Source organism: Eublepharis macularius, chromosome 4 (assembly GCF_028583425.1).
Source record: "Eublepharis macularius isolate TG4126 chromosome 4, MPM_Emac_v1.0, whole genome shotgun sequence".
In the NCBI taxonomy this organism is placed as follows: Eukaryota; Metazoa; Chordata; class Lepidosauria; order Squamata; family Eublepharidae; genus Eublepharis; species Eublepharis macularius.
Window position 1 is genome coordinate 172,110,119 of NC_072793.1, and position 27,129 is coordinate 172,137,247.

Below are 27,129 nucleotides of genomic sequence, written 5' to 3' on the forward strand. Positions count from 1 at the left end.
CAAAAGCCTCAAGGGATTGGGCATTGTTAGCAGATTCCGTTTGGAGCGATCTTCAGATAAAACGTTGCCAATGCTGTAAAAAGGTTTCTCAGCACTGACAGCGTTTCTCGGAAAGACAGCCTTGAATTACTTTCACATTCACTGCGAGCCGCTCCCTTTCCTCCCCCCAAAGCAACCTCCACTTTGTGCTTCTGACTTAGGGTGCCTGCAGTTAGAGGCAGGAGAAGCAACAGAATCACAGAGCTGGCTGGCCCCCCCAGAAAGCATCTAGTTTTATCCCTACAACAAAGCAAGTTTTACTAGCCCAGAAGCATCCCTCAATAAGATAAAAGGTCCATGGCTTGCTAGCTGGTTACATAAGAGGAAGCAGAGCGTGGGAAGAAAGAGCCTCCTGTGGCTTAGTGGTCAAGAATCTGCTTTACCTGTCAAAGGTCCTAAGTTTGATTACTGGCTTCTCAAGTTACAAAGCAGCAAGTTGGAGGTGAAAGATGTCTCCCCAGAGAGCCACTGCTGGTCAGAGCAGAAAGGATGACCTTGCTAGACCAAAGGTCTGACTCAGTATATGGCAGCTTCATGGGTTCATAATTTCCACAGCTGAGAGAGGTTAGTATGTATGGGGGTGGGCGGGTATCTGAACTGGAGATCACTGAGGAAGAAGAAGCCCTGGTGTTGTGATGGACAGCTCATCGAAAGCACAAGTTCAGAGTGTAGCAATGATAAAAAGACACGTTCCGTGATAGAGATAATCAGGAGAGGGACCGAGAATAAAACTGCCTGCACAAAAGTCCCCTGGAGGGACTTTTCATCTGCATCTCAAAAACAACATTGAAGAGCTGAAAAAAGTAGAAAAAGTGGAAAGCAAATGGTCATTGGGCCAGAAAGCCTGCCCTATAGGCAAGGAAGAAACTTCTGAGCACTGTTTGGCCCCCTCTGCAGCCAGCCACCAAAGATATGGCAGTGTATCATACTCTGCTGCAGAATGACGGCTCTGGTTACAGCCAATCACACATCCCTTCAGCAGCCCGACTCAGTCTCCCGCTCTTTTCTGTCACAGAACATGTTCACAATGAGCATAGCCCCTCTGGGTGGATGTGAACTTGTATCTATTTACCCTCTGGCATCATTTATGGAAATGTTCTTAATATTGACTATACTAATCTCACACTGTGTTATCCACCTTGAGTCTCAGTAAGAAAGACGGACTATAAACAAACAAACAAACAAACAAACAAATAAATAAAAGGTCTTCAGCTGACGCAGGTAATCGGGCACAGGCTTGTTCAGGTGCCTTTACTCCCAAGTGTTGGGCCTAAAAGGCCTGCAACAGTCAGATATTTTGACACAAGAACAAGCAGAGAATTTTTTGAGTTTATGATTTTCCTTAGAAACAAAGCCCGTTGGGGGGGAAATATAACAGGCTCTAGAAAGGGGAGGGTAGGCAGATGGGCATTGCCTCCTTTTCCGTCACTGGTCCCAGCCGGATGAAGGCAGGTGGGGCAGGCATGGCCATCTCCTCTGTGCCTGATCCCAGCCGAGTGAAGGGGGCAGGCATTGTCACCTGCTCCATTCCTAATTTTGGCCAGGTGAAGGGGCGGGCATTGCTGTGGTTGCCTGCCCCACTCCTGATCCCGGCCGGGTGAAGAAAGGGTGGGCATTGCCTCCTGATTCCAGCAGGTTGAATGAGGGGCAGGCATTGTCTCCTGCTCCGCATCTGATCCTGACTGGGTGAAGGTGGGGGGTGGAAATTGCCACCTGCTCTACACTGAAGGGAGGCGGGCACTACCTCCTGCTCTGCACTTGATCCAGGCCAGGTGAAGGGGGGTGGGCATTGCCTCATGCTCCACTCCTGATCCCAGCCAAGTGAAGGGGGTGGGCATTTCCTCCTGCTCTGCAGTTGATTCCAGCTGGATGAAGGGGGCAGGCATTGCTCCCTGCTCCCTGCTGATTCCAGCTGTGGGGGGGGAGCAGACATTGCAAGCAAGCAAGCCTTTATTGGAATATATAAAATATAAAAATGTAAGTACAGAAACAAGTCCATATAGAATAAGATTAAAATTACAGATAGGAGCAGGGCAACAGTGCAGCAAAACCAGTACAGAATATTACTTGTCAGGGCCTATAGCCATGGCACTGTAGAGAAACTTTGCTACTATTTCAGTTATTTCCCCATCTGGGTTGTGAAGCAGAAATTGAACCTTAAAATCATCAGAAATCTCTGAAAGTTGGGCTAGTATAGGATGTAGAAGATCCCTGCTCCAAGCCTGATCCTAGCTGCTTGAAGGGGAAACGGGCATTGCCTCCTGCTCTGCACCTGATTAGGGCTGGGTCAAGGGGGGGCGGCATTACTGCCTGCTCCAAGCCTGCCCCTAGTGAGATGAAGGGAGTGCGAGCATTGCCACCTTCTCTGCTCCTCAATCCAGGGGGGTGGAGATTGCTGTCTCCTTGGCGCCTGATTCCAACAGGGTGAAGATGGGGTGGGCATTGCCGACTACTCGGTGCCTTTTTTCCAGTCGGCTGAAGGGGGCGGGCATTGCCACCTGCTCCACTTCATATCCCGGCTGGGTGAAGGGAAGAAGGGAATTGCCTCCTGCTCTGTGCCTGATCCCACCCAGGTGAAGGCGCTGGGTGGACAATGGCACCTGCTCCACTCTTGATCCCAGCTGGTGAAGGGGGCGGGCATTACCATCTGCTCTGCTCCTGACCCACCTGGATGAAGGGGGTGGGCATGGCCCCCTGCTCTGCTCCTAATACCAGCTGGGTTAAGGCGGAGAGTAGGCATAGCCAACTGCTCCACTTCTGATCCCGGATGGGTGAAGGGGAGGCAGGAATTTCCGCCTGCTCCTCTCCTAATACCAGCTGAATTAAGGTGGGGCTGGGCATTGCCATCTGCTTCTCTCCTATTACTGGCTGTGTTAAAGTGGGAGGTGCACATTGCCACCTCCCTTACTCCTAATACCAGCTGAGTTAAGGTGGAGTGGGCATAACCACTTGCTCTGCTCCTGTTCCCTGCTGGGTGAAGGGGGGTGAGTATTGCCACCTGCTCCGCTTCTAATATCAGCTGGGTTAAAGTAGGGGCAGGCATTTCCGCCTGCTCCTCTCCTAATACCAGCTGAATTAAGGTGGGGCTGGGCATTGCCATCTGCTTCGCTCCTATTACTGGCTGTGTTAAAGTGGGAGGTGCACATTGCCACCTCCCCTACTCCTAATACCAGCTGAGTTAAGGTGGAGTGGGCATAACCACTTGCTCTGCTCCTGTTCCCTGCTGGGTGAAGGGGAGTGAGTATTGCCACCTGCTCCGCTTCTAATATCAGCTGGGTTAAAGTAGGGGCAGGCATTGCCACCTGCTCTGCTCCTAATACCAGCTGGTTTAAGGCGGGGGGCAGGCATTGCCACCTGCTGTGCTCCTAATTCCAGCTGGGTTAAGGCATGGGGTGAACATGCCACCCGCTCCTCTTCTAGTAACAGCTGGGTTAAGAGGGTGGTGGGCATTGCCACCTTCTCCACACCTAATACCAGCCAGGTTAAGGTGCAGGGAGGGCATTGACACCTGCTCTGCTCCTGTTCCTGACCTGGGCTTACCACCACAGCATGTTTTCTGGAGCTATATGGTAAGTTGCCTGGGTTTTCCTCTGCAACAGCACCCTCTGGTGGTGCACCAGGGTATAAAGTGAGTCATCTGAAACACACTTACTCAATTATATAGTAAGATTATAGCCAGTTGAGCCCCCGCCCCACTCCAAACCCTGGTTTACCCAGGCTCTACCCCCCAAATCTCAACATGGACCTGACAACCCTATTTCCTGGTTTGAATACATTCCATCTGAGCCTCAATTAGTGTAGTTTTAAATAGTTTCCTAGCATCCAGGAAGGAATTGCCTATCTTAATTCTCCTATTTAACTCCCTTCTTACTCATGCCCTCATTTTTGTAAAGTTCCCTCTTTTTGAAAACAAAACCGATTGTTTGGGGAGAAACTTTCCATTGACATAAATGCTGAACTTCATATCGTTATGGTCACTGTTCCCAGTCGAGACAACAATATCTCTATCCCCCAGCAGCTTTTGAGCCCTGCTCAGAGCCAAGCCCAGGGTTACTACCCCCTAGCTGGCTCCGTGACCAGCTGCTCCAATGCACAGTCATTTATAATGCTCTTAGAAACCTCATGTTTAGCTGATGGCTTGGGCACTCGTTTGCCCAGTTGTAAAGGCCATCAAAGTTAATCAGTTTCACATTTTTTTATTTTACTCACCTCCCTTATTTCCCTCTCAGTCTCAAGATAAGTCCCATGGTTTTGGATGAGAGTGATAGGTCACCCTCACTTTTAAATAACCCTTTTAAGTGACCTGGTGTTCCCACCCATAGCGATTCTTTTTTGGGGTGTGTGTGTGAGGGGGTGTTTACTCCAGAACGTTTTCTAACTTGATTAATTCGATGCCCTTTTTGAGATGTAGAGCAATGCTGCTGTTGCACCACTCCTTCACCTGGGCTGCCTGCTGGCTGACCACCATCTTCAGCCAAGCTCACCCCTCGTGATGCATGCAGCCTCATTGAGGCTGGGCCACCTCTCCACCAGTGTCTCTTCCCCATCCTGGGTTCTGGAGCCCTCTTTTGTCCTCCCATTATTACCAACCCTACCCCCAGGGACACACACCCCAGAGTGCTGCCCAGTGCTCAGGCCTCTCCAGGTGCGATCCAGTGCCCAGGGTGCTGCCCAGTGCTCAGGACTGCTGCAGTGGGATCCCGCCTACCTTGCTTGAACTGGGGACATACCTCCTGGATTGCTCCCACGGTCACCCTGCGCTTTCAAGGGAGCCATGCCTCCCTGCCTTGCTCCGGCCAAGCTTGACCCTGCCCTTCTGTGCAAGGCACCTTGTAATAACGCCTTTACTGTTCTGGTCATCTCCGTGGCAACCTTGAAGTTCTCAATGCACTGCTATCTGCTGCTAACTCAAGAGGCCTCCTCAATGACCCAGTAAGTTAGGGCCATCTCTCGGTTGCTGGCTAAAGGACCATGGTATTTCCTGGAGCTCCGAGGCTATGGCGTGCCTCTGGGAGTGGCTGCCAGCTTGGGTGTGGTCCTGGGCCCAGGACAACTGCCTCCAACACATTCCTCCCTGTCTATAGAGTTTATATCTAGGGATTGCAGTGTCCCATTGAGTTTTCCCATTCCAACAGGTTCCTGAAATGCTCTGTAGCATAGATCAAAATCATCAGTTAGTACCAGGGCTTTTTCTTCAGCCGGAACATGGTGCAACACGTTCCGGCACCTCTTGAAAGTAATCACGTGTCTGATGGCCCCGCCCCCTGATCCTGTTTCCTCCCTGTGTGCAGCCCAAAACCAAGCCCAAGCCGCCTGGCTCTTTCATGGCATCCAGAGCCTCAGCAGTGGCAAAACAGGAGCTGGCCCCGCACCCCAGCTTGCCGGGAAGGGACTTCCTCTACTGCTGGTTCCTCAAGCGTTTTCCCTGGCCAGAGGCAGAAAGGACCCTCCTGTTAATTATTAACAGTTGTTGGCACAGCAGGTCTTTTAAAACTAGACTTTGAAACTAGATTCAAATCTCATTTAAATTTTCATGGAAACTAACATTGTGCGAGTGTGCTGTGTTTTGTTACATCTATGGTGCTATGGGGTTTTTTACATCTACAGTTTCCAGAGTATGCACACTGCAACCTCGACTGCAACAGAGACAGAAATCAAGACAGTGTTGTCAGAGGAAAGCATTTATTTATTTCAAGCGACAGTGTTTAATCAAGAAAAAAACCATACAGTAAAGTGAGTCTTGATTTAAATATGTAGACTGTTAAAAGAGGTTGTTGCTAAAAACAGTGTAGTTTATCGTGCAATATGATACCAGACTGCAATATGTCTTAAAATCACAGATCTTTCATTTATGTATTTATTTATTTATTCATTTACAACATTGTTATTCCTTGAAAGCAGATATTGTTTCCTTAAAAGCATAACTAATCTCAAATGAGAGATGGTCTGCAATGCTGGAAAAAGAATAAAAAATTCACAGGTTCAGGCCTGCTCCCACGAAGAAAGGAAGGAGAAAGAAAATCAGCCAACCTGTCTGGGTTGGAGCCTCCTTCCCTGGGCTGCACAGAGCAGGCCCCAGCTATTGGCCCACTGGAAAAGTCCCACTGGGCATAATGGCCAATCTGCCTTTATACTATGTAAGAATAAAAAGGCGAAAAGAAAAGATACAGGAGTGAGGAGGAAGCAAAGGAAAAGCTAAGACGAAGTGGAAATGACAGGAACTAGAATGATGATTAGAAGTACAGCACCTACAGCAACTCCCAGAACTAGATACTTTTTATTTTCCCACCAACCAGCTCCCTTTGCCTTTTTCCTGATGGTTTTATTTTCTGCCATGTAGGATCTGACCATTGCATCGGTTAAGTTCGGTGCCGAATACAACTTATTGACATAATGCTCCCCTCCATTCTCCTGAACCATCGTCTGGATCATCAGCATCAGCTCAGAAACCTGCTCTTCCCGTTCTGCGGCAGCTGGCCTGTTATTGAAAGCACAGACGCGGGACCCACATTTCTGAATCAGCTCCAAAAGAGCCTTGTTTGTCTGCCCTATATAATTATGCACAGAATTCCCTCCTAAATCATCTTTATGGGTGAACAAGACAATCATATGCCTGGTTGCTTCCGCTCCAAACACATCCTGGATATGGATTATTGTTTCTTCATTTTCCTTGGTGAAGCGACCCACCTGGGTCACAAACAGCAAAGCATGAGGGCCAGGCTTGGAGAGTGCGATACAACGCCTGATCTCGGTTTGTAATCCTTTTCTGCAAGCTTCTGGATCAAAAAGAGCTGGGGTGTCTATCACTGAAAGTTTCTGACCATTCCAGTTCCCGTAGCCTCTTTGGCACTTCAGAGTTGTTGTCTTTGGCCCCAAAATGGATTCAAATTCCTCCCGGCCCAGGATGGTATTTCCAGAGGCACTTTTCCCAACTCCAGTCTTGCCAACAAGGATAATCCTCAGTTCTGTTTCTTCACCTGTGGGGTTTTGAAGGATATGTTTGAAAATGGATAGGATTCAATTTATTTCAACACTTAGCTTGCATTCAGCTGTCACAACAAACTGTGGTTTCTTCGACTAGTCCACCAGACATATATAACAGTCTACAGTTTGTTTGTAAACCACGGCCTCACTCCATATGTCTCTGATTTCAAAGCGGGAGCAGGCAGTTTGGTTTTTGTTTTTTCAGTGTCTTTTAGCCGGCGCAGGAAAGTGTAGGAGATTCCGCTCTCAGAAAGGATGTCGAAGAAACGGAAGCCAAAACTGCCTGCTTCTGCTTTGAAATCGAACGACCCAGGTCTTTCTGATGCCTGCTTCCCTTCCCTTTGCCTCAAGCAGAATCTCTGGAAAGTTTTCTTGCCTTCTTAGGATGCTGGCACAGTCTTACTATGTATATAGCCCTAATAACTAACTGTGTGTATGCAGGGAAAGATCCTCAGACAAGATAAGCCTCATAGTACTTACTCATGGCTAATGATCATCTATCTTGGTCCCTGAATCGCCGAAACATGGTATATCTTTTGCAGTCTTCACTCCCCACACTTGTGCCATTTTAGCACTTCCCTCTCCTTGCTTTTTCTCCTCAAGAAAATAAAAGCTTGGGAATAAACACATGATGACAACTGGGGCACTTGCTCATCCTCTCTTGAGACATTGAGGAGGGGGGATTTGCTCGAGAACTTTCTTTATGGGGAAGAAGGTATGGCAGTACATGGGCTGGGAACTGCTTTTGATTTTAAAAGGTACTGCAATTTCTACTGCAATTTCTATTGCATGTGCGGGCAAGCTGAATAAAAGGCTGCAGTGAAGTGAACTTTTATCCCCGTGCCTTTATATTTCCCCTTGGGAGAAGACTGGTGCTGCAATCATGTTTGTTGTGTATGGAGAGGAGGCAAAGGGGATGGGGGAAACTTTGGTTCTGAAAAACAACTGAAGAGGCTAAGTTTTTCTGCTGCTATGTACCTCCATCTTGTGTGCAGGAGTCTGGGATGAGTGGTGTCAGTGAAGAATTCGATGAGATTTCTGTATCCAGATGTCAAAACAAACTTACAATTAGCAAGCAAGATACAAAATATTTAGAATCTCTGCCCAATACCACCATCACACCATAGTTTGGGGGCACTATAGATTAACAATGTCACTCTACACTAAAGTTTGGGGGAAAAAACATACTTTACACACCGTTGTTTACCATGATGTCTGAATGAAGCCTTACCATATTGTTAGTGTAACCCCCATGAGCTAATTTCGTTTGCCCAGTAGGGTGGAGTTAGTATCTAGACCCAGGCAGCTGAAGAAGAGGCTGGCTGTGGAGGGCTTGATAACACTTTACGTGCTCTTATCACTTGAATAAGGACAGAAGCCTGGGTTTCAGTTGCTTCATAATGAAAGGATTGTGGCAAAGGACTCTGGTGGAATCCAACAAGTTGAGCTGTTTTCCTTGAGCATTGTTTGTTGAACATTTCTGTACAGTTGCACTTACGAGTTCGGTTAAAGAAACAAAAAAAAGTGTATTATACTAATTGTTAAAAAGTTTAGAAAAAAATATTTTAGACTCAAATTTATGTGAAAGTTTGCTTCCTAAATTATCCCTGTAGAACCCATACAATAGAGGTTACAAGAGTGGTGCCCAAATAGCAGACAGTAGAAAGGGCTGCTGAATTAGTCAATATATAAGCTTATGCTCTCTTAGAATTAATCTGTATAGACTTTTTGACTCTTGAACCTGATGCAACAGGCATTAAAATATTCTAGCGGTTATTGATCACTTCAATGAATACGCACAAGCATATCCTACTAGAGATCAGACAGCAAGAACTGTTGCTACAGCTCTTTGGGAAAATTTTATAAGCCACTATAGATTTCCCAGGAAATTTCACAGTGACCAAGGTACAAGTTCTGAGTCAGAACTAGTTATGGAGCTAAGTAAAATTTTGGGACAAAGTCACACACTACATTATATCACCCTAGAGGACATCCAGTTGAGAGATTCAATTGTTTCCTTTTGGATATGCTGGGAACCTTAGAATCCAATAAGAAAAATAACTGGAGAAAGCATATAAAACCTTTGATTCATGCTTATAATTGTACTAAAAATGATTCTGCAGGAGAATCTCCCTACTTCCCAATGTTTGGAAGGCAACTACTACTTTGGGCATAAACCCAAGGGGACAAACAGAAGTAATGCATCAGGAATATGTCAAAGACTTAAAACATAGACTACAGTATGCGTATGAATTGGCTACCCATGAGACAGAAAAGCATCAGCAAGCAAACAAAAAAAGATGGGTTGCTAAAGTTGTGAGGTCTACCATTGAGATGGGAGACAGAGTGTTAGTGCCTAACTTAAGTCCCCAAGAAACACAAAAATTGGCTGATAGAGTGGAACCTGTTTATCAGATCCAACCTGAAAATGGTAAGAATTTAGCACCATAAGGCAGAGTTAGCATCTGGAGCCAAGCAGCTGAAGAAGAGGTTGGCTGCGGAGGTCTTGATAACACTTTACATGCTTTTATCACTTTGAATAAGGGCTGTAATTTTCCAAGAAGAGGACAGAAGCCTGGGCTCCAGTGGTTTCAAACTGGAAGGATTGTGGCAAAGGACTCTATCATTTGGTGGAATTTGACAAGTTGAACTGTTTGCCTTGAGTAGTTTTTAAAGTCAAGTCGTTGTTTGCTGAAATTTTCTGAATGGTTGCACTTACAAATTTGGTTAAAGAAAAAAAGCTATGTTGTACTAATTGTTAAAAGGGTTGGAAAGAAATGGGTTTTTTAACTTGCATTTGTGTGAAAGTTTGCTTCCTAAATTAGCCCCGTAGAACCCATACAAAAAAGGTTACATTAGCATTCACTGTACTGTAATATACAGCCGTGATTCAACAAAGCAGGGGCGCAAACCATTCCAGTATTTAATTTAGTTCCAATTCAGATTTAGCTGTGACTGACAATGGTCCATTGCAGACTAAGGAAGATGCTATAGCCAGTACAGTACATGTAAACCAACTGGCTCACTTCTGTTTCATATTCAGAGTAAAATTTAAATAGCATTTACACCACACTGCTATGTGATATGTTTAGGGTTAGAGCCAGGGATTCTAATCTGGAGAGCCAGGTTTCATTCCCCACTCCTCCACTTGAAGCCAGTTGGGTGACCTCGGGTCAGTCACAGCTCTCTGGAGCTCTCTCAGTCCCACCCGCCTCACAGGGTGGTTTGTCACCAGGATGATCCTACTATATAATTCCCTAAGCGTCTATTCGACAACGCACGTGTATGCCGGTGCTCATGTGCGGGGCGCACCAGGATAAAAGCGCACCGTGGATTGATGCCTCCGAAGGGCGCCGTTAGCGGCGGAGGGCAAGAAGAGTCGGCCCAGTCGCTACCAACGGAGGGGCGGCGGCCCTGCGGCCCGGCCCGGGGCTTTGCAGCCAACGAAGAGGAGGACGAGGAGGCAGAGGCGGGGGGAAGGCGCGCGGCTGCAAGCCCCGGGGGAGCGGCGGCGGGGGAGAAGCGGCCCGCCACCCTCTGACCCCCGCCAGAGCCGAGCTGCGCCGCGTTGGCACAGACGGGGCGAGTGCGAAGCGCTCGCTGCCGTGGCAGCCCCGCTGAAGCCAGGCGCGCCTCTCTCCGCGGAACGTGGAGAGGCGGGATGTGGAGCCCGGGCGGGCGGGCTCGCTCTTGCTGCCGCATCCCCGGCTCCCGCGGGCCTCGCAGGGCGGAGGGCGTGTCGCTCCCGCCCCCTCGCCCCGGCTCCGCGGAGAGCGGCGCACCCGGCTTCGGCGGGGCCGACAGGGCAGCGAGCGCTTCGCCCTCGCCCCGTCGCCCCGTCTCTGCCCAAAGCGGCTCAGCTCGGCTCCGGCGGAGGTCAGAGGGCGGCGGGCGAGAGCGATGCGCCCACTGCCCTGCAAGGCCCGCCTGCCCACCCTCCCTGGTTCCACCTCCCGCCTGCCATCCCTCCGCAGACCTCCTGCCTCTGAGCCCTCCCCAGACCCCCCCTTGCCCCTCTACCTGCCATCCCTCCCCAGACCCCCCTTGTCTCTGAGCCCTCCCCAGACCCCCCCCTTGCCCCCCACCTGCCAGCCCTTCCCACCCAGCCAGCCCTAGCCTAACGGGCTCTGCTTCTAGTAGTAACATACTTTGTATACTGCTCTGAGGGGGCATTAAATTGTCCAGAAGGCTGATATATAAATTGAATGTTGTTGTTGTTGTTATAAGTCAGCTGATATCATGGCTACATCATCATTGAATCTTGATACTGGGATGTAAACAAACAAGACAGGAAATGCCATAACTTGGAAAACAGGACAGCAGGATTGGAGTCCAGTGGCACCGTAGAGAAGATTTTCAGGGTGTAAGCTTTCCAGAGTCAGAGCTCCCTCCTTCAGACTCCTCTGAAGCGCTGACTCTTAGTACCATACATCCCCCAAAATCTTGTTGGTCTGTAAGGTACCCCAGGACTTAAATCCTGCTGTTCTACTGCAAACTAACTCAGCTACCCACCTAAAACTATCCATGTGGAAAATAGGAGACCAAGAAACGGGAGGAAACGTCCTACGTTATGCCTTGGATTAAAAGAATATGCCAAAATCATGTTTAAATATAGAAATATCTTGCTCAGCTCTAGACGCCATACCGTTGCTCTTGTAACCTGCTGTGTGGAATGGTCTGCCTTAGCATGGTATGAACCCTGGGAGATCACCATACTCTGCACTATCTGTGTTTCTGCAGACCAAATCAATCTCTGAATTTCCTGTCTAAGCAATTCGGCACACTGCTATTGCCGTTACCTCCATAGTCTGGATAGCAGCTTTAAAACGAGAACTATCGAAGGACCTGGGCAATGATCCTGCAGTTCTTCCTCACAGAGTTTTTCTGTGTTGCAACTGGGGTGTACTGGGAATAAGTGCCCACTGTCTACTTCCCACTGAGGGAAGTTGTATAGAGATGCTATGCAAATAGCTTTGCTTGAAGAACTGGAAAAAACAAGGAAATCTTTGAGATACTGGCCAGGCAGGGATGGAGAGTTCTCACCAGAAGCTTCCGTTTTGTCACCATCCTTGTCAGGTCTGATTAGATCCATTTCTCCCTGTAAAGAACATAGCATGTTAGCTAAAATGTAAAGGACACAGTTGGCACATGCGCACTACTGAGAAGTACGATGCTGACACAAGAGAAGTGCAGCCTTGAGAAAACAGGTTCAGAAGGCTGCACTAAAATGAGAAATGCGTATTTATTGCCCACAAAATGGCTCTTACGAACATACTGAGGGCCAAGCTACAAGTGACGAATGGCACTTGAACGGCAAGTGGATTGAGTGGAGGACAATTGAACAGGGAGGAATACACTTGCCGTTCAAGTGTCATTCGTCACTTGTAGCTTGGCCCTCAGATGAGACAATCGGTGATCAGGGAAAGGGTTGAGCAAATGCAGGGCTTTTTTTCTGGGAAAAGAGGTGGTGGAACTCAGTGGGTTGCCCTCGGAAAAAATGGTCACATGGCTGGTGGCCCCGCCCCCTGATCTCCAGACAGAGGGGAATTTAGATTGCCCTCCGCGCAGTTCAGTGGCACGGAGGGCAATCTAAAATCCCCTCTGTCTGGAGATCGGGGGGGGGGGCCCACCGGCCATGTGACGATTTTCAAGAGGTGCCAGAACTCTGTTCCACTGCGTTCCAGCTGAAAAAAAGGCCTGGTCATGGGGCAAGTGGGTGTATCTGCCTGGGTGCAGCACTGCCCCTCCCCCCACGGCCCAGATGGCCTGGATGTCTCCAGGCACTGGCAGCAGACTCATGTTGCTGCCACCAACAGATGCCACCAACAGATGCCTGTCAGTGGCTGTATGAATCCCAGACAGAGCAGAGGGGACCAAGATGGCCTCTGAAAAGGGACCCAGCCCCCCATAGAGGGGGTGGGAGAGAGGGCGGGCAGGCTGCTGGCTCTGTGGCCAGCTTTATGCTGGGACCAGCTGGTTGGTAGTGGTTCATGCCAACTTAGGACATGGCAGGCAGGCTCCTAAGATGGGTGAGCCTGACAGGAGCCTGTACAAGTTCGTATTGTGCCAACAAATGCTGTCACAAGGCTGCCCAGCTTTCTATACCACCCCCCACCCCCCCACAGGTTCTCTAAGGCCTGCCTGAGCCTTCTTCTTGGGCAAATGGGGTTCAGAGAGCCCATCAGTGCCTTTGCCCAGGGCCCCTGAATGACTCAGACTGCCCCTGTGCACCATGGTGAAAACCGCTGTTTTCACATGAGCCCCGGAAGCATCTTCCTAGTACGATCTCCCAGCACGATCCCCTTTAATGACCCACGGATGTCAGGAAAAGCACCATTAAACGGGATCATGCCAGGAAACCGCGCAAGGAAGATGCTTTTATGCCATGAGTTTTGTGTGATCTTCCAGGCCGTGTGGCCATGTGAAAATGGCCAAGATCTGAATGTGCTGTATTGGCTCTGTTGCTCAAAGGGAATAAAAATTACACAGCTGGTTCCTTTCTTTTGTAGTATTATTCACACCCACAGCTTCTAAACTCCAGCAACAGAAATCTTGTGAGCATCTCCCCTGAAAGTCCCCTTTGTAGCAGGGCAAGGCCATGGGCAGTATCAGGGCTTTTTTTCTGGGAAAAGAGGGGGTGGAACTCAGTGGGTTGCCCTTGGAGAAAATGGTCACATGGCTGGTGGCCCCGCCCCCTGATCTCCAGAGGGAAGTTTAGATTGCCCTCCGTGCCACTCAGCGTGGAGGGCACTCTAAACTCCCCTCTGTCTGGGGATCAGGGGGCGGGGCCACCAGCCATGTGACCATTTTCAAGAGGTTCCGGAACTCCGTTCCACTGTGTTGCTGGAAAAAAGCCCTGGGCAGTACGATTTGAGAGAGAGAGACTGTGAGAAATCGGAAGCCCTGAGTTCCAGTGATGGGATGTTAGAGGTCAGATCCAGAATGATGTTGGAGGGCCCTGGGCAAGATGACCACCCGAGGCCCTATGGCTGGAAGGAATGCTACTCTTTCATGTGCCTCTTTCATGTGCCTTGTCATCCCTGACTGGTGTTTTAAAGGAACGCCCGGAGGCTCCTGTGATAAACTCCAATTTCCGGGCCAAAAAGATACTGGGGAGTAGGGTTGCCAATGTCCTGGAGAAAAAGTATCCTGCCCCTTTAATAAAGGCTTACTGTGTAAACAGTTTTTTTATTCACTGTCAATGACCAGCCCTAAAAACATCAACAATAATAATCAAAAACATCAGAAGAGAAAACACAACATCGTAAGATCATTCACAGTACATCAATAAAATCTTTCATAATACAATAAATATAAAATTTAAAATGCTTAATGGTACAATACATTCTGATATTCATTCACAGTGGTAAGCTGCCTAAGCTCTGCTCATGACCTAAGTTCGATCTCAGCAGAAAACAGGTTCAGGTAGCCGGCTCAAGGCTGACTCAGCCTTCCATCCTTCTGAGGCTGGTAAGATGAGTACCCAGTTTCCTGGGGGTAAAGTGTAGATGACTATGGAAGGCAATGGCAAACCACCCCATAAAAAGTCTGCCAAGAAAACGTCATGATGCAACATCCCCCCATGGGTCAGTAATGTCTCGGAGCTTGCACAGAGGACCACCTTTACCTTTTTACCTTGGCTAATGCTTACCTGTGGTATTTCCCTGATGGATTGATACATGTTCCCCCAGCACTTCTCTTGGCTCCAAGTAACAGTCTGAGGATTTTTGTCACTGCAAGGGAATGAGTCATTTGCATCCATACGGGCAGTGGTGAGGCTGATGCCCCAGCAAAAAGTACACAACATACAACATGGTTGGGTGTAATGGGCCGCAACTTTATGGATTACTGTCATTGGACATTGGCAAGGCATCAGGCAACAGATCCATTGCATCGAATGCCCACCCCCACTCAATGCTAGCTTCCCCTAGCATGCCTGCTGGGCACCACGGGATGGCAGATGATGTGTAATTGTCCCAGCGTGGTCAGATGGCCCCTGCCACCCAGGGTGAAGGCTGCAGTGGCCTGCCCAAGCACGTATCCTGTGGCTCCACTCAAGATCCCCTAAGGGGATCCCTAAATGGGTGGGGAGAGCTGCCTCCGCACCGCTCACCCCAGGGGATCCGACACAATGCTTAACAACTGCCTGAAGTTGTGATTACCCACCCCCTTTGTCCTGGCACACAGGTAAGGGCAGATGGGAGAAGTTGCCATTGCTTCTGCTGCCATCTGGACAATGGCGGCGATCACACAGGCTGCAGGGGAGGAGCCTGTGCAAGCATCGCCCCCATCTGCAACCTTGCCCTCTGTTAAGTCAGAGAGCTTCCTTTATAGTGCAATCCTAAGTAGAGCTATAGCCTTCTAAGCCTATTGACATAAGTGGACTTAGAATGGTGGAATTGTTTAAACGCACTTGTTTAAATGGAAGCCTGCCAATTGCCTGGCCATTTCATGGGGATGGGAAGGGGAATATAGGACCTTAATACTGGGTTGAATCTCACTTGAGCTGCAATGCAAAATACATTCAGCGATATGAGTTCATGTCTAGATAGCCAGTAATTGGGGCAATGGGAGAGTAGAAGGCACAGTAATGCACATGTGTACACTTATGCACACTAAATGTTTAAACAAGGCATCTCCCAAATGTCCCCTAGGATGGACAGTGATCAGGGACAGGAACCAAAAAAAGGGGGACATATATATATCCTTTTGCCCAGTGTGTAAAGATCCCAGGCTGAGAAAGCATCTGTCATGGACGTGTCTAGCCAGGGCTTACTTTGACAAGGTCACTGTGGCAGCCCCAGAAACTGTTTTCAGTGCCAAAGCTTAGCCCTGCAGCACCTGGTGTGCAAATAAAGAGGATAGTGCCTCTGAGCATATACACATGATTGTCCCTTTGCTGGGAGCACTCCCATCCTCACTAAGATGGGGCAGGTAAATCAAAAGTTAAGGCTCCAGGGAAGGTTGAATCCCTGTACCTGTCGTTTCATTAATTTTGGGAAGTGAGAGGCACCACTGTCCAAATGTGCCTAACACAGAGATTTTTTTGAACAGGGAGCCAGGGTCCCTGGATCCCAGACATGCATTACACAGGACTTAGTGGGGATGGGTGCATACTACATATCTCTCTCTTTTTAAATTATTACTTCCCATATTCTGGGGTTGAGTCATGCCATAGAAAACAGGTTCCAGAGCTCTCTTAAGCTCTATAAAGAAGGATTCGTACAGCCCACGCCTGGCCACCCCTAGAGAATGCTATGATCCTCCCCTTGTCTTGACACATTTCACACACCTCTAGGTGGGTTTCACTCAGAAGCTACAAAAACTTATTCAGATTGCTTGCAAATTCAGTACCTCCTCTTAGAGACTGTCTCTGCAGTGTTATAGCAGAATCTACATTTCCTTTAGTTTGCCACTCCAAAACGCACAACCATTTTTGTTTGGTGTGTTTACATCCTTTTACTTCCCATTTACCCTCACACACACACACACACACTTTTTCTCTCTCACCACTCTTACCTTTTCAGAGACTTTTTATCATTTCTTTAGGTGCTTCTGTAGAACTTCCTTATTTTTGGACCCTCTTGCACGCTCTGTCTCTTCTCTGTTTTCTTGCAGTTAGCAGGAGCTAAACGTTTGCTCTGCCTTCAGACTGAAACTAAAAGTGCAATGAATTCAGTTAGACTAGGCGGAGTAAAGTACCCCCCCCCCACTAGATAACTGAGCCAGCTGCTGCTTTATGGAAAGATCTTTAGGAAAGGGAATAGCACCCATTTTTAAAATGTGTGTGTGTGTTTGTATTTGCCTATATCATTTTCTGCACTGAGCTCCACCCCAGCAGTCTGTTTTGGAATCCTTCAATTTTACCAAGCGGCAGAATAGCAGGATATTGAATAGTATAATTTATTATAAGGGGAGGACCAATGAGTCTTGAAGGGGAAATCCAATCCTTTTTGCCCCCACTGTCTTCTCTCACTTCTCTTGTCACCTCCACAGGAACTTACCCTCCCTTTTTACTTCCCCCCACTAGAAAATAGCAGTAGTCCAGTAACACCCATAAGACTAACAAAATTTGTCTTAAATTATGAGCCTTTGTGAGTCACAGCTCACTTCTTCAGAGACAGCTAGGATGTAACTGAAGAAGTGAGCTATGATTCACAAAAACTCATACCCTATCACAAATTTTTGTTAGTCTTATAGGTGGTACTGGACCCTTGCTTTTTACCAGGGCCGGATCTAGGGTTGCCGGCACCCAGTGTAACCCAAGTCTGGTCTCTCTCTTGCGTGCATAATGCACGCTTGCGCTTCTGGCATTGTGTGATGATGATGTCACTTCCATGATGTCATCACACAGGGGCCAAATGTGCCAAATTGGCCTTGCATGGTGCTCTGGAGCGTTCCTGTGGGCGGCACAATGACATCACTTCCGGGAGTGATACCATTGCATAGGTGTCAGGGTATGCATGAGAACTGTTGGCACGAGGTAAGTGTCATGTCCCCCCCCCCCCCCGGGTATAGGGACCAGGCAACCGTACATGCCAGGTTAGATTCAGCCAGGACAGGGACTGAGCTGCATGGTACTGGTTCCCAGGATCGTGGCCCAGGCACAGCTCAGGAGCCAAAAGCAAACATTTCTGCTCCACTGACAATCAGTAGAATTGCATGCCCCTTTAATCTTATTAGCTTGCAGATTGTCCAGTAGTCTTTCTGCGTAACAGTCCTAAGAGGCTGGTTGACTTATGGCCAAGTGCAGATGTTTCTGTAGTGGGTCAGCAATGTTATGGAAAGAATTAGGAACAAGTTAGTCTGATATCAACTTAATAGAAACAAAGCGTGTTGTAGCAAAAAATACAACGGGCTCTAGAAAGGGCAGGGGGGCCTGGCTGGCCATTGCCCCCTCCCCCAGCACCCTGATCTGGGGCAGGGGAGGAGGGCAGGGTGGCATGCCCACCTCCAGGCCCCCTGCCCTTGCCCCCATTGTAGCTTGGGGGGAGGTGAGCGAGGTATGCCCAGTGCTGTGCCCCCTTTGCCCCTGCGTGGCCCCTCACCTCCCCATTGGGACTTGTAGGGTTGCCAGCTCCAGATTGGGACATTTCTGGAGATGGGGGTGGGGGGAGTGGAGCCTGGAGAGGGTGGGCTTTGAGAGGGGAGGGACCTCAGGTGGAAATAATGCCTGTTGAGTCTACCTTCCAAGGCAGCCATTTTCTCCAGAGGAACTGGCTCTGTCACCTGGAGATGAGTTGTAATTCTGGGAGATCTCCAGCCACCACTTGGAGACTCTAGGCTTTTGGGGGGGGGGCAAGGCAGGCAAGCCTCCCCCCCCCACCCTTCATGATCCTGGCTTTGTGGGGAGTGCAGGCGAGCAAGGCATGCCCACTGCCGCATGCCCCTAGGGTTGCCAGTGTCCAGGTGGTAGCTGGAAATCTCCCACAGTTACAGCTGAGCTCCAGGCCATAGAGATTAGTTCTCCTGGAGAAAAATAGCCCTTTCAGAGGGTGGACTCAATCATAAGCTGCTGAGGCCCCTCCTCTCCCCCTGCCCCAGCCTCTCCAGAATCTCCCCCCTCACTCACACACACACACACACACACACACACACACACACACACACACACACACACACACACAGCTTTGGGGGGGGGACAGGTGAGCCAGGCTTGTCCACCTCCGTGCCCCACCACCACCTCCAGAATCATGGCTTTGGGGGGAGAGGAGGACAGGGAGGCTTCCATGCGTTTAGTAACGACACGAGACCGAGATCTGGATGCAAAGTCTGTCCCTCCAACATGGAGGCGAGAGCTTTATTGAGAAAGCTTTCAGGAACCCGGAAAAGAGCAATGCCCAAATATGTCTATAGCATCAGTTACAACAACAGGAGCATATTCTAAACCAGTCACAGGCGACCGGGCAAACATGCTGTGATCAGGCTTTTGTCTTATCTATGAAGCATAGCGAGAGGAACACAGTGGACCTTTAAGACATGTAAGAATATTACTTAAGAGTGTCTGGGAATATTGTGCTCTGTGAAAGATGAGAGACTTACTGTGAAACATTTAAACTACTCCCTGAGTCTTCCTGTGTGGCATGCCAACTGACCAGGAGACCAGGAATGTAGAAATGTAAAGAGTCAGCTAACGGCATGTGTGGCATGCCTGCTCCAGCCTACACATGCGGCCTCCTCTCCTGCCGCCGGCTGCTGGCTCGCAGGTGGATGGACTTGTCCCCCCTCCCTCCGCTGATCCGGGCTGCGAGGGGAAGGGAAGCGGCCACCTCTCCTGCAGCCTGGCTATTTGAATTGGGGCAAGCCGTTTGAGAGGCTGCCCCTTCTTTGCCCCAGCCTATCAAAGCGAGGAAGGGAAGGAAGGCGGGCAGTCCTTCCTTCAGGTATCCGCATTGCGCATGCTCCACCTATCCCTGAGAGTCGTCGAAACACGCTAAGATAATTATGTTACAAGATTCTGTAACTCCTACTCTTCTGCTTGCAGTGAAGCCTACTGGGATAGCCTTTTAAGGAAGCAATACACACCCAGGCAGCAATCGAAGTGCAGAGTGAAAAAAGGAAAGTGATGGTCCTGGCTAGGGTTGCCAGCTCCAAGGTGGGAAATTCCTGGTGATCTGGGGGGTTGAAACCTGGAAAAACCTGGAGAAAGTGGGGTTTGGGGAGGGAAAGGACCTTGGCATGGCATAATTCCATAGAATTCCATAGAATTCCCCCGTAGCCATTTTCTCCAGGTGAACTGATCTCTGTGGCCTGGAGACCAGTTGTAATTCCTGTAGATGTCCAGCCAGTACCTGGGGGCTGGCAACCTTAGTCCTGGCCCAGGCATAGCTCAGGAGCCTCAACACCTGCCAGCAACTGCAACTGAGCCAGATCAACTTCCACTGTATTTTGGCTAAAGCTTCATCAAATCAGCCCCCTGTGGGGGGCCTTGCCTTCCTAGTTGCATCAGGGATGTCTTGCGCACTGCGGAGCTCCTGGGCCCATTCCCCATGCTTTCGCCCGTGATGTTAGCAGTCAGACTGACTCTCACAATATTAAGAAGGTTTATGAATATGGCTATGCCATAAGTCCTTTCTCTGCACATGTTTCAAACACAAAACACTGCCCAAGCAGGCAGAAATATGGAAGCCAGATCTTGGTTGGGAGACGGAACGTTGTTAGGATACGAGATGTCAGGTGAGGCCAGCTCTTAGCCCCCATGCCTTGGAGATATGCAAAGATCCTAAGACAAGAGGGTCTTCCTAGAGCTCCTGAATTAATTACTGTAACACACCCGACAGATCTTCCCTTATCCTCTCTTTTGTTCTTAGGCAACTGAGAGCTCTAATAGCCTTACCCACCATACATTGTGGATCATCAATCATCTCTGATAACTTTAGTTTATGAACACAAGAAGCTGCCATATACTGAGTCAGACTTTTGTTCTATCATAGAGTCATATCGGTTGGAAGAGACTTCCAGGATCTTCTAGTCCAACCCTCTGCACAATGCAGGAAACGCACAACTACTGCCTCTTCCCCTGCCATATACCCAGTGACCCGTGCTCCATGCCCAAAGATGGCAAAACCCTCACGGTCATTCTGTCTGCTCTGGCCAGCAGTGGCTCTCTGTCTGCTCTGACCAGCAGTGGCTCTCTAGCCACTGCTAGGTCTTTCACATCACCTTCAACTTGATCCTTTGTAACTTGAGAGGTCAGCAATAGAGATGGGCACAAAGAAAAATATGAACCAAAGTTTGTCATGAACCAGGTCAGTTTGTGATTTGTGAACCAGAGGTTCGTCAGAGCCTGTTTCTGGTGAACCGCCACGAACTTTAGGGTAGTTCATTTGGTTCCTTTTTTTTGGTTTGTCAATGCAGATAGCCTGGTGCCAATCAATCAGTTTCCTAGGCAACTGGGGTTGGGCTTTCTGCAGACCTTCTGCCGACCTGGAAGTGACCTTCTGCTGACCTGGAAGTGGTGGTTTGCTGGCCTGGAAGTGCCATTTTCACGAACCAAATGAAGCCGGTTCGTGAACCAGGGCAGGTTTGTGAAAGTTCGTGGTTCATAGTTTGTGAAACATGATGAACCACGAACCACATGGTTCTTTTTTTTCTGGTTCCAGCCCATCTCTAGTCAGCAATCAGGACCTCTAAGAATCTAAGAATCTGCAGGCAAAGCAGATTCTTGACCACTAAGCCACAAGAAGCTCTTTCTTCCCATGCTCTGCTTCCTCTTTTGAAACTAGTTAGCAAGCCATGGAAGGACACAACCTCTTATCCCATGATGGTTCAGTTCATTCAGGAGCCATTGGTGAGCCCCCTTGTCAAATGCTTTGGGGAAATTTGAGTATACTGTGTCTACCACATCATCCCTGCTTGCATGTTTGTTGACACTCTCTGAGGACTGAAAGAGGAAGGTGAGAGAGAGCTTCCCTTTACAGTGTTACCAGAACTGCTTTTTATTATAAGGGGGAAATTAGCTTTGGCAGTCTGTAACTTAAATTTAGCGCGGATCTTAACCTATGTCTACGGAGGTCCCGATCCCAGACACTCAAGTGAAAAAGAGGCAGACTACAAATAGGTTCCAAACACATGTATTTAGTGTGGCGTAAGCCTAAACTTGCACAAACATACAAAGAACATACAAGACCTAAGAAATACAGAGTAGGAAATATAGAGACTTTCGCATTAGCGGGTTCCCAACGATGATAAGGGAAATACTCACAATCCTGGAGCGAAGCAGAGACACAGCAGCGAGGGTGGCCCAATGCCAGCACTGGGACCACAGACGGACAGAGAGGGATTCTGGATAGGATGGCACGAGCACCGTGTGGTCTGAGAGACCAGCTTAAATACCCCAAAATGTACCCCGGGGCTGGTGCTGTACTTGGTGGTTCTCACAGTTTAAAACAAAGGGTCTAATGGGCTACTGAATGGCTCGGATGGGCCACTTTGGTAATCAGATTGTGATAAGTGACACCTCAGGAAGAGGGGACAAAAGAGGGAGGGGGAAATCCAAGTGGGCTGAAAGGATGTTCCAGCGGACAGGGCTTGTCCTGATGTCATCAGCTCTGGAATGCGGAGGTTTCTTTGAGATGCATTCTCTAAGTGCTTGGGATGGTCGGCACTTAGTTCCTTCTCCTGGGCGGCTCCTAAGATATGCAGAGCGGGGCGAGGTACTCTCGCTGCGGACGTGGTGTGCCCGCTTCGCCGAAATGGCTTCTCAAAGCAGTCTTTTCCTCTGGGTCTTCTAGCTGCTTAAGAACATGGATGCCGGCTGGGCATGGCTGGGGCTGGATAGCAGGCTGCCCGGTAGCGAGGGCAAGCTCGGCGACCGGCTCGCGGGAGGCTCCAGGCGGGAACTGACCAGGGAGCGCCTAGCCAGGCTCGCTGGAGGTTTCCCCCGGCAGGCGCCCGGCTGCTAGCAGCGGCTTGGGCCCATATGAGGCAGGCTTCCATGGAGGCAGGGGAAACAGCACACAAAACACAGTCCAAAGCAGGGAACAGGCACGGTCCGTGGCAGATGGCAATGCAGGCACGGGGCACACTTGTAACACAGTCCAAACATACACTGGGAAATCCAGATACAGGGCAGGGCAGGGCTGCCCAGTAAAACCAAACAGTTAACCAAACATGGAGTCAGTAAACTGCACAGTCTATTGCAACAGCAAGGTAATTGACACGCAGGCAGGAAACTTACACGTGTATCAGAGCACACACTGCAAGGCAATCTTTGTGTAGCAATAAAACAGTAATGCAGGAAACTCTAACACAGTCCATGGCAGGCCTTAAAGCATGAGAGGGGGCCTACTTGGCAACAACAGAACTAAGCAGTGCTTAACTCTTGGTGTGTTTAAGACTTCTTTCTTTAGTAACATTTTCTACCAATTTAGCCAGAACACATATTAAGCTAGCCATTCTAACTTTGGCTGTATCCCAATCCTCTGGCACAGAGACTGGCATGAAGAAGAGGTGACATGTTTTTTCCAGAAGATTAGCAGTTTCATTTTTGCATTATTTGAGAACTTCCCGAAGGGTTCAGGGTCTGGTTTCTGTCCAATGTCCTCCACAACAAAGAAAGACCTAAAGAATTTATTCACAATCTCTCTAAGATCTCTTTAGTGATCATCATCATCATTTATTTTGCTTATATGGCCATAGGCCTTAAGCATAATTTTATATAGTTAAGATCAAGTACAAATATGCAATTACCAAACAGCAATAGTTTTAAAAATGCAAGATCTATAAAATAGAGAATATGTGGTAAATAGGATACTTTATAAAATAAATAAAAATGGACCATATAATTAAAGTCCAGCATTTAAATATAAGACTAATAAAAACATGACTATATCTAAATGCAGATGACAGGACAGAGTCTCACCTAAAAGTCAACTGAGACTGATTTTGCATTTCAGTGAAATTAAGTTGACCTCTTTAGTTTTTCACCCTCATGACAGCCTTGCTTGGATGCAGCAGTGACCTACGGTACTGATGCTGAGAAGGAGCGAATGAGTGAAAGTACAAGGTCTCCCTCTGGGGATACATGGTTATCTGCACTGCCCTTTCTCTCAACTGTATTCTTTTAATTTTATGTGTGTGGAAAGGAAGACCTTTTTAGTTCTACCTGTGTTGGAGGGTGGGGGGAGGACAGGGTCCCCTTCCTGTTTTTCTTTTCTTTTTGGGGTGTGTGTGTGCCATTTTTATGCCACATATGCTGTTGATGTAAAAACAGGCTCTCCTTTTGACAGCAATTCAACCAAATTTTGTTGCTGTACTCAAAGGAAAAGATCCCAAATATGGAGAAACCACACAGGGGAACTGACTGCCAAGCTGCATTGGTGTCTTTGGAAAATTTGCTTATACCCATCTCCCAGCAATTTAGCCCTGTTTTATGACACCTCTTCAGGTTGGACGGAGCTACTGAATTGGGGGGGGGGGGGTCATTTCAGAGGATCCCATCTTCAAACAAAGAATGACCCTGGGATCTGCTTGTCAAGGTCAAGACGTGCGTTGGCACTAGTAAAACCTGCTTTGTTGTAGAGATAAAACTAGAAGCTTTCTGGGGGGCCCAGCCAGCTCTGTGATTCTGTTACTTCACCTGCCTCTAACTGCAGGCACCCTAAGTCAGAAGCACAAAGTGGTGGTTGCTTTGGGGGGAGTAAAGGGAGCGGCTCGCAGTGAACGTGAAAGTAATTCTCGGCTGTCTTTCTGAGAAATGCTGTCGCTGTTGAGAAACCTTTTTACAGCATTGGGAATGTTTATAATTTTCTGACCTTTAAGTCCTTGATGGAATGTCCTGGTAGATTGAAATGTTCTTCCACTGGTTCCTGCCAGGACATTCCATCAAGGACTTAAAGGTCACTGTAGTTCAACAGAAACTTTTCAAAAACAGAATCCAAGGGGAAGGTGCTGAATTGGAATTCATATGTAAATTTGACTCCATCACGCTGGGATTGAATAGAGACTATGAATGGTTATCTCATTATCAGAAGTAACTGACTTCCTTAACAGAAGCAAACTGATCTCCATATCAGAAGCAACTGTTTGTATCTACTCCTCCTTCCCCTCTCCCACTCCACCTATATATCTGATCAGTTTCTTCTTGCCCGCCATGCATCTGATGAAGAGAACTGTGATTCTCGAAAGCTAATGCTACAATAAAGTTGGTTAGTCTTAAAGGTGCTACTGGACTCTTTTTGATTTTGCTACTACAGACTAACACAGCTAACTCCTATGGATCTATGTCCTGTTTTATGACACCTCTTTGGGCTGTGTCAGAGTGTCAGTTTGCTTGTCAGTTCTCTAGCCAGAGTTATGCCATAGTAACATGCTATAATCTGTAGTTGTTTAGTTTTCCTCCCTCTAGGCCCGGATGGTTCCCAGGCTGCATATATCCATGGGAGCGAAGAGTCCTTATCAGCCCTTTCCGACCAACGACCTTGACGTCCTCGTCTTCCCATGCCTTCGCAGACAGGACTAAGGGGGGAGGCTGGGAATGGGTGTTTGAAGTGTTATTACTTTCATTTCATGTGTCATTCTCAACAAAGCTTTCATTCAGCCAAGGGCCTGAAGCCCTTGGATTGTGGACACCTGTATCCTGAGCATAATCTTCCACTAAACCTTTTGGAACCAAGAAACCTTGTGCTTCTTGCAGAAGGGCGGGGGGGGGGGGACAAACTCTAGATAACTGGGATTCCACAGTCTGACAGGCTGGAAGGAGCTACTGGATTGGAAGGTTCATTTCAGAGGATTCCACCTTCAAACAAAGAATGCCTTTGGGATCTGTTTGTCAGGGCTCCAGCCAGCTCTCTGGTTCTTTTACTTCAACTGCAAGCCCATTGAAATCAATGATCTTAGATAAGATTAACTGCTTAGGGTTTCAGGGTAAGAACTCTACCTCAGTAACACAAGGTGGTTGTTGCTTTGATGAGAAGAAGGTTGAATCGCTGTTCAGAAACCTTTTTACAGCACTGGTGCTAAGCCACTGACAGGCCAGATAGACCAGTTGGCTTTATCTTTCTTCATTTTAATAGTTTTTGACTTTTTAAGATACAACTAGCACTCTGAATAAATAGGCATGAGTCAGCTGTAACCTTGAATTCTACTTGAGCATGAGAGAAAACTTGCAATTTGAAACTCTGACACTTCATACGACTGTATAACATGTTATTTAGAAACATTTTACATAGTTTTTGGACTCCATTGGATAGTTATCATGTAGTTAACATTATCACAGAAATTAACTGATAACATTTTATGTCCCTGATAGTAATAATTAATATTTACTTCAGATGGAATTTTATTATACTTGTCTGAAGAAGATTACTCCAAACAGAATCTGCTAACAATGCCCAATTCCTTGAGGCTTTTGCCTTTTGGACTTCTGACAGATTTTGTATTGGACTTATTCATTCCATTGACATGCCTTGCTTAATAGTTTCATATGTATTTATATTGTATTTGGCCATCTATTGCACCATTTTGTTTTTTTTTTTAATTAATGGCACTGTTGGATTAAATTATTTCTATTAGTGGGCTCTAATGGTTTCATTGGACTCCCACTTACCCCTGCTCCCAGCCCCAGGTTCATGTTAGAGCATTCTGTACTTTGATCTGTGTTGGGAGGTGGGGGTGGACAAAGGTCCCCTTCCTGTTTTTCTTTGTTTTTGTGCCATTTTTACGCCATACATATGCAGTTGATGTAAAAGCAATTCAAACAAAGAAGGCCTTTGGGATCTGCTTGTCATGGTCGAAGGATGTATTGGGACTAGTAAAACCTGCTTTGTTGTAGGGATAAAACTAGATGCTTTCTGGGGGGCCCAGCCAGCTCTGTGATTCTGTTTCTTCTTCTACCTCTAACTGCAGGCACCCTAAGTCAGAAGCACAAAGGGGGGGGGGTTACTTTGATGGGAGGAAGGGCGAGGCTCGCAGTGAATGTGAAAGTAATTCTCGGCTGTCTTTCCGAGAAATGCTGTCAGTGCTGAGAAACCTTTTTACAGCATTGGCAACGTTTTATCTGAAGATCACTCCAAACGGAATCTGCTAACAATGCCCAATTCCTTGAGATTTTTGCCTTTTGGACTTCTGACAGATTTTGTATTGGACTCATTCATTCCATTGATATGCCTTGCTTACTAGTTTCATATGTATTTATATTGTATTTGGCCATCTATTGCACCATTTTAAAAAAATTAATGGCACTGTTGGATTAAATTATTTCTATTAGTGGACTCTAATGGTTTCGTTGGATCCCCTACTCTCAAGTTATACCTTTCTGTACTTTGCTCTTGGCAGCGTGGAGGGTCTTCTCTTTTATTTCCTGCACCTCACCTCCACCTGCCCTCAAGGTGTCGTTCCTTACTGTAAAATCAAAAAGAGTCCAGTAGCACCTTTAAGACTAACCAATTTTATTTTATTGTAGCATAAGCTTTCGAGAATCAAGTTCTCTTCATCAGATGCCTGATCCGAACTGGTCAAATACAGAAGAGGAGGGGAGGGGAAAGAACAGGACATATATCACAAGAAGACAGAATGCAATTAGTGTGAAGGCAATCAAAACATTCCTTTGCTTGTAAATGTAAACATCTCCTTTTGGTGTGGAGTCAGTTTGCCGCAGTGAAGGTA

At 47.8% G+C, this 27,129-nt stretch overlaps 1 protein-coding gene across 1 annotated transcript in view; it reads right to left on the reverse strand.

The window, feature by feature from the left end:
• Nucleotides 1–5,718: 5,718 nt before the first annotated feature.
• The window catches only part of LOC129327842 (uncharacterized), a 40,989-nt gene continuing 19,578 nt past the window's right edge, over nt 5,719–27,129 (reverse strand). The window contains exons 4-7 of the mRNA XM_054976593.1: nt 14,675–14,756; nt 12,067–12,121; nt 8,002–8,061; nt 5,719–7,016 (exon numbers count right to left, since the gene is read on the reverse strand). Coding sequence (XP_054832568.1) covers nt 6,235–7,016; nt 8,002–8,061; nt 12,067–12,121; nt 14,675–14,756 — 979 coding nt within the window. The 3' untranslated portion in view covers nt 5,719–6,234. The remainder of the gene's footprint in view (nt 7,017–8,001; nt 8,062–12,066; nt 12,122–14,674; nt 14,757–27,129) is intronic.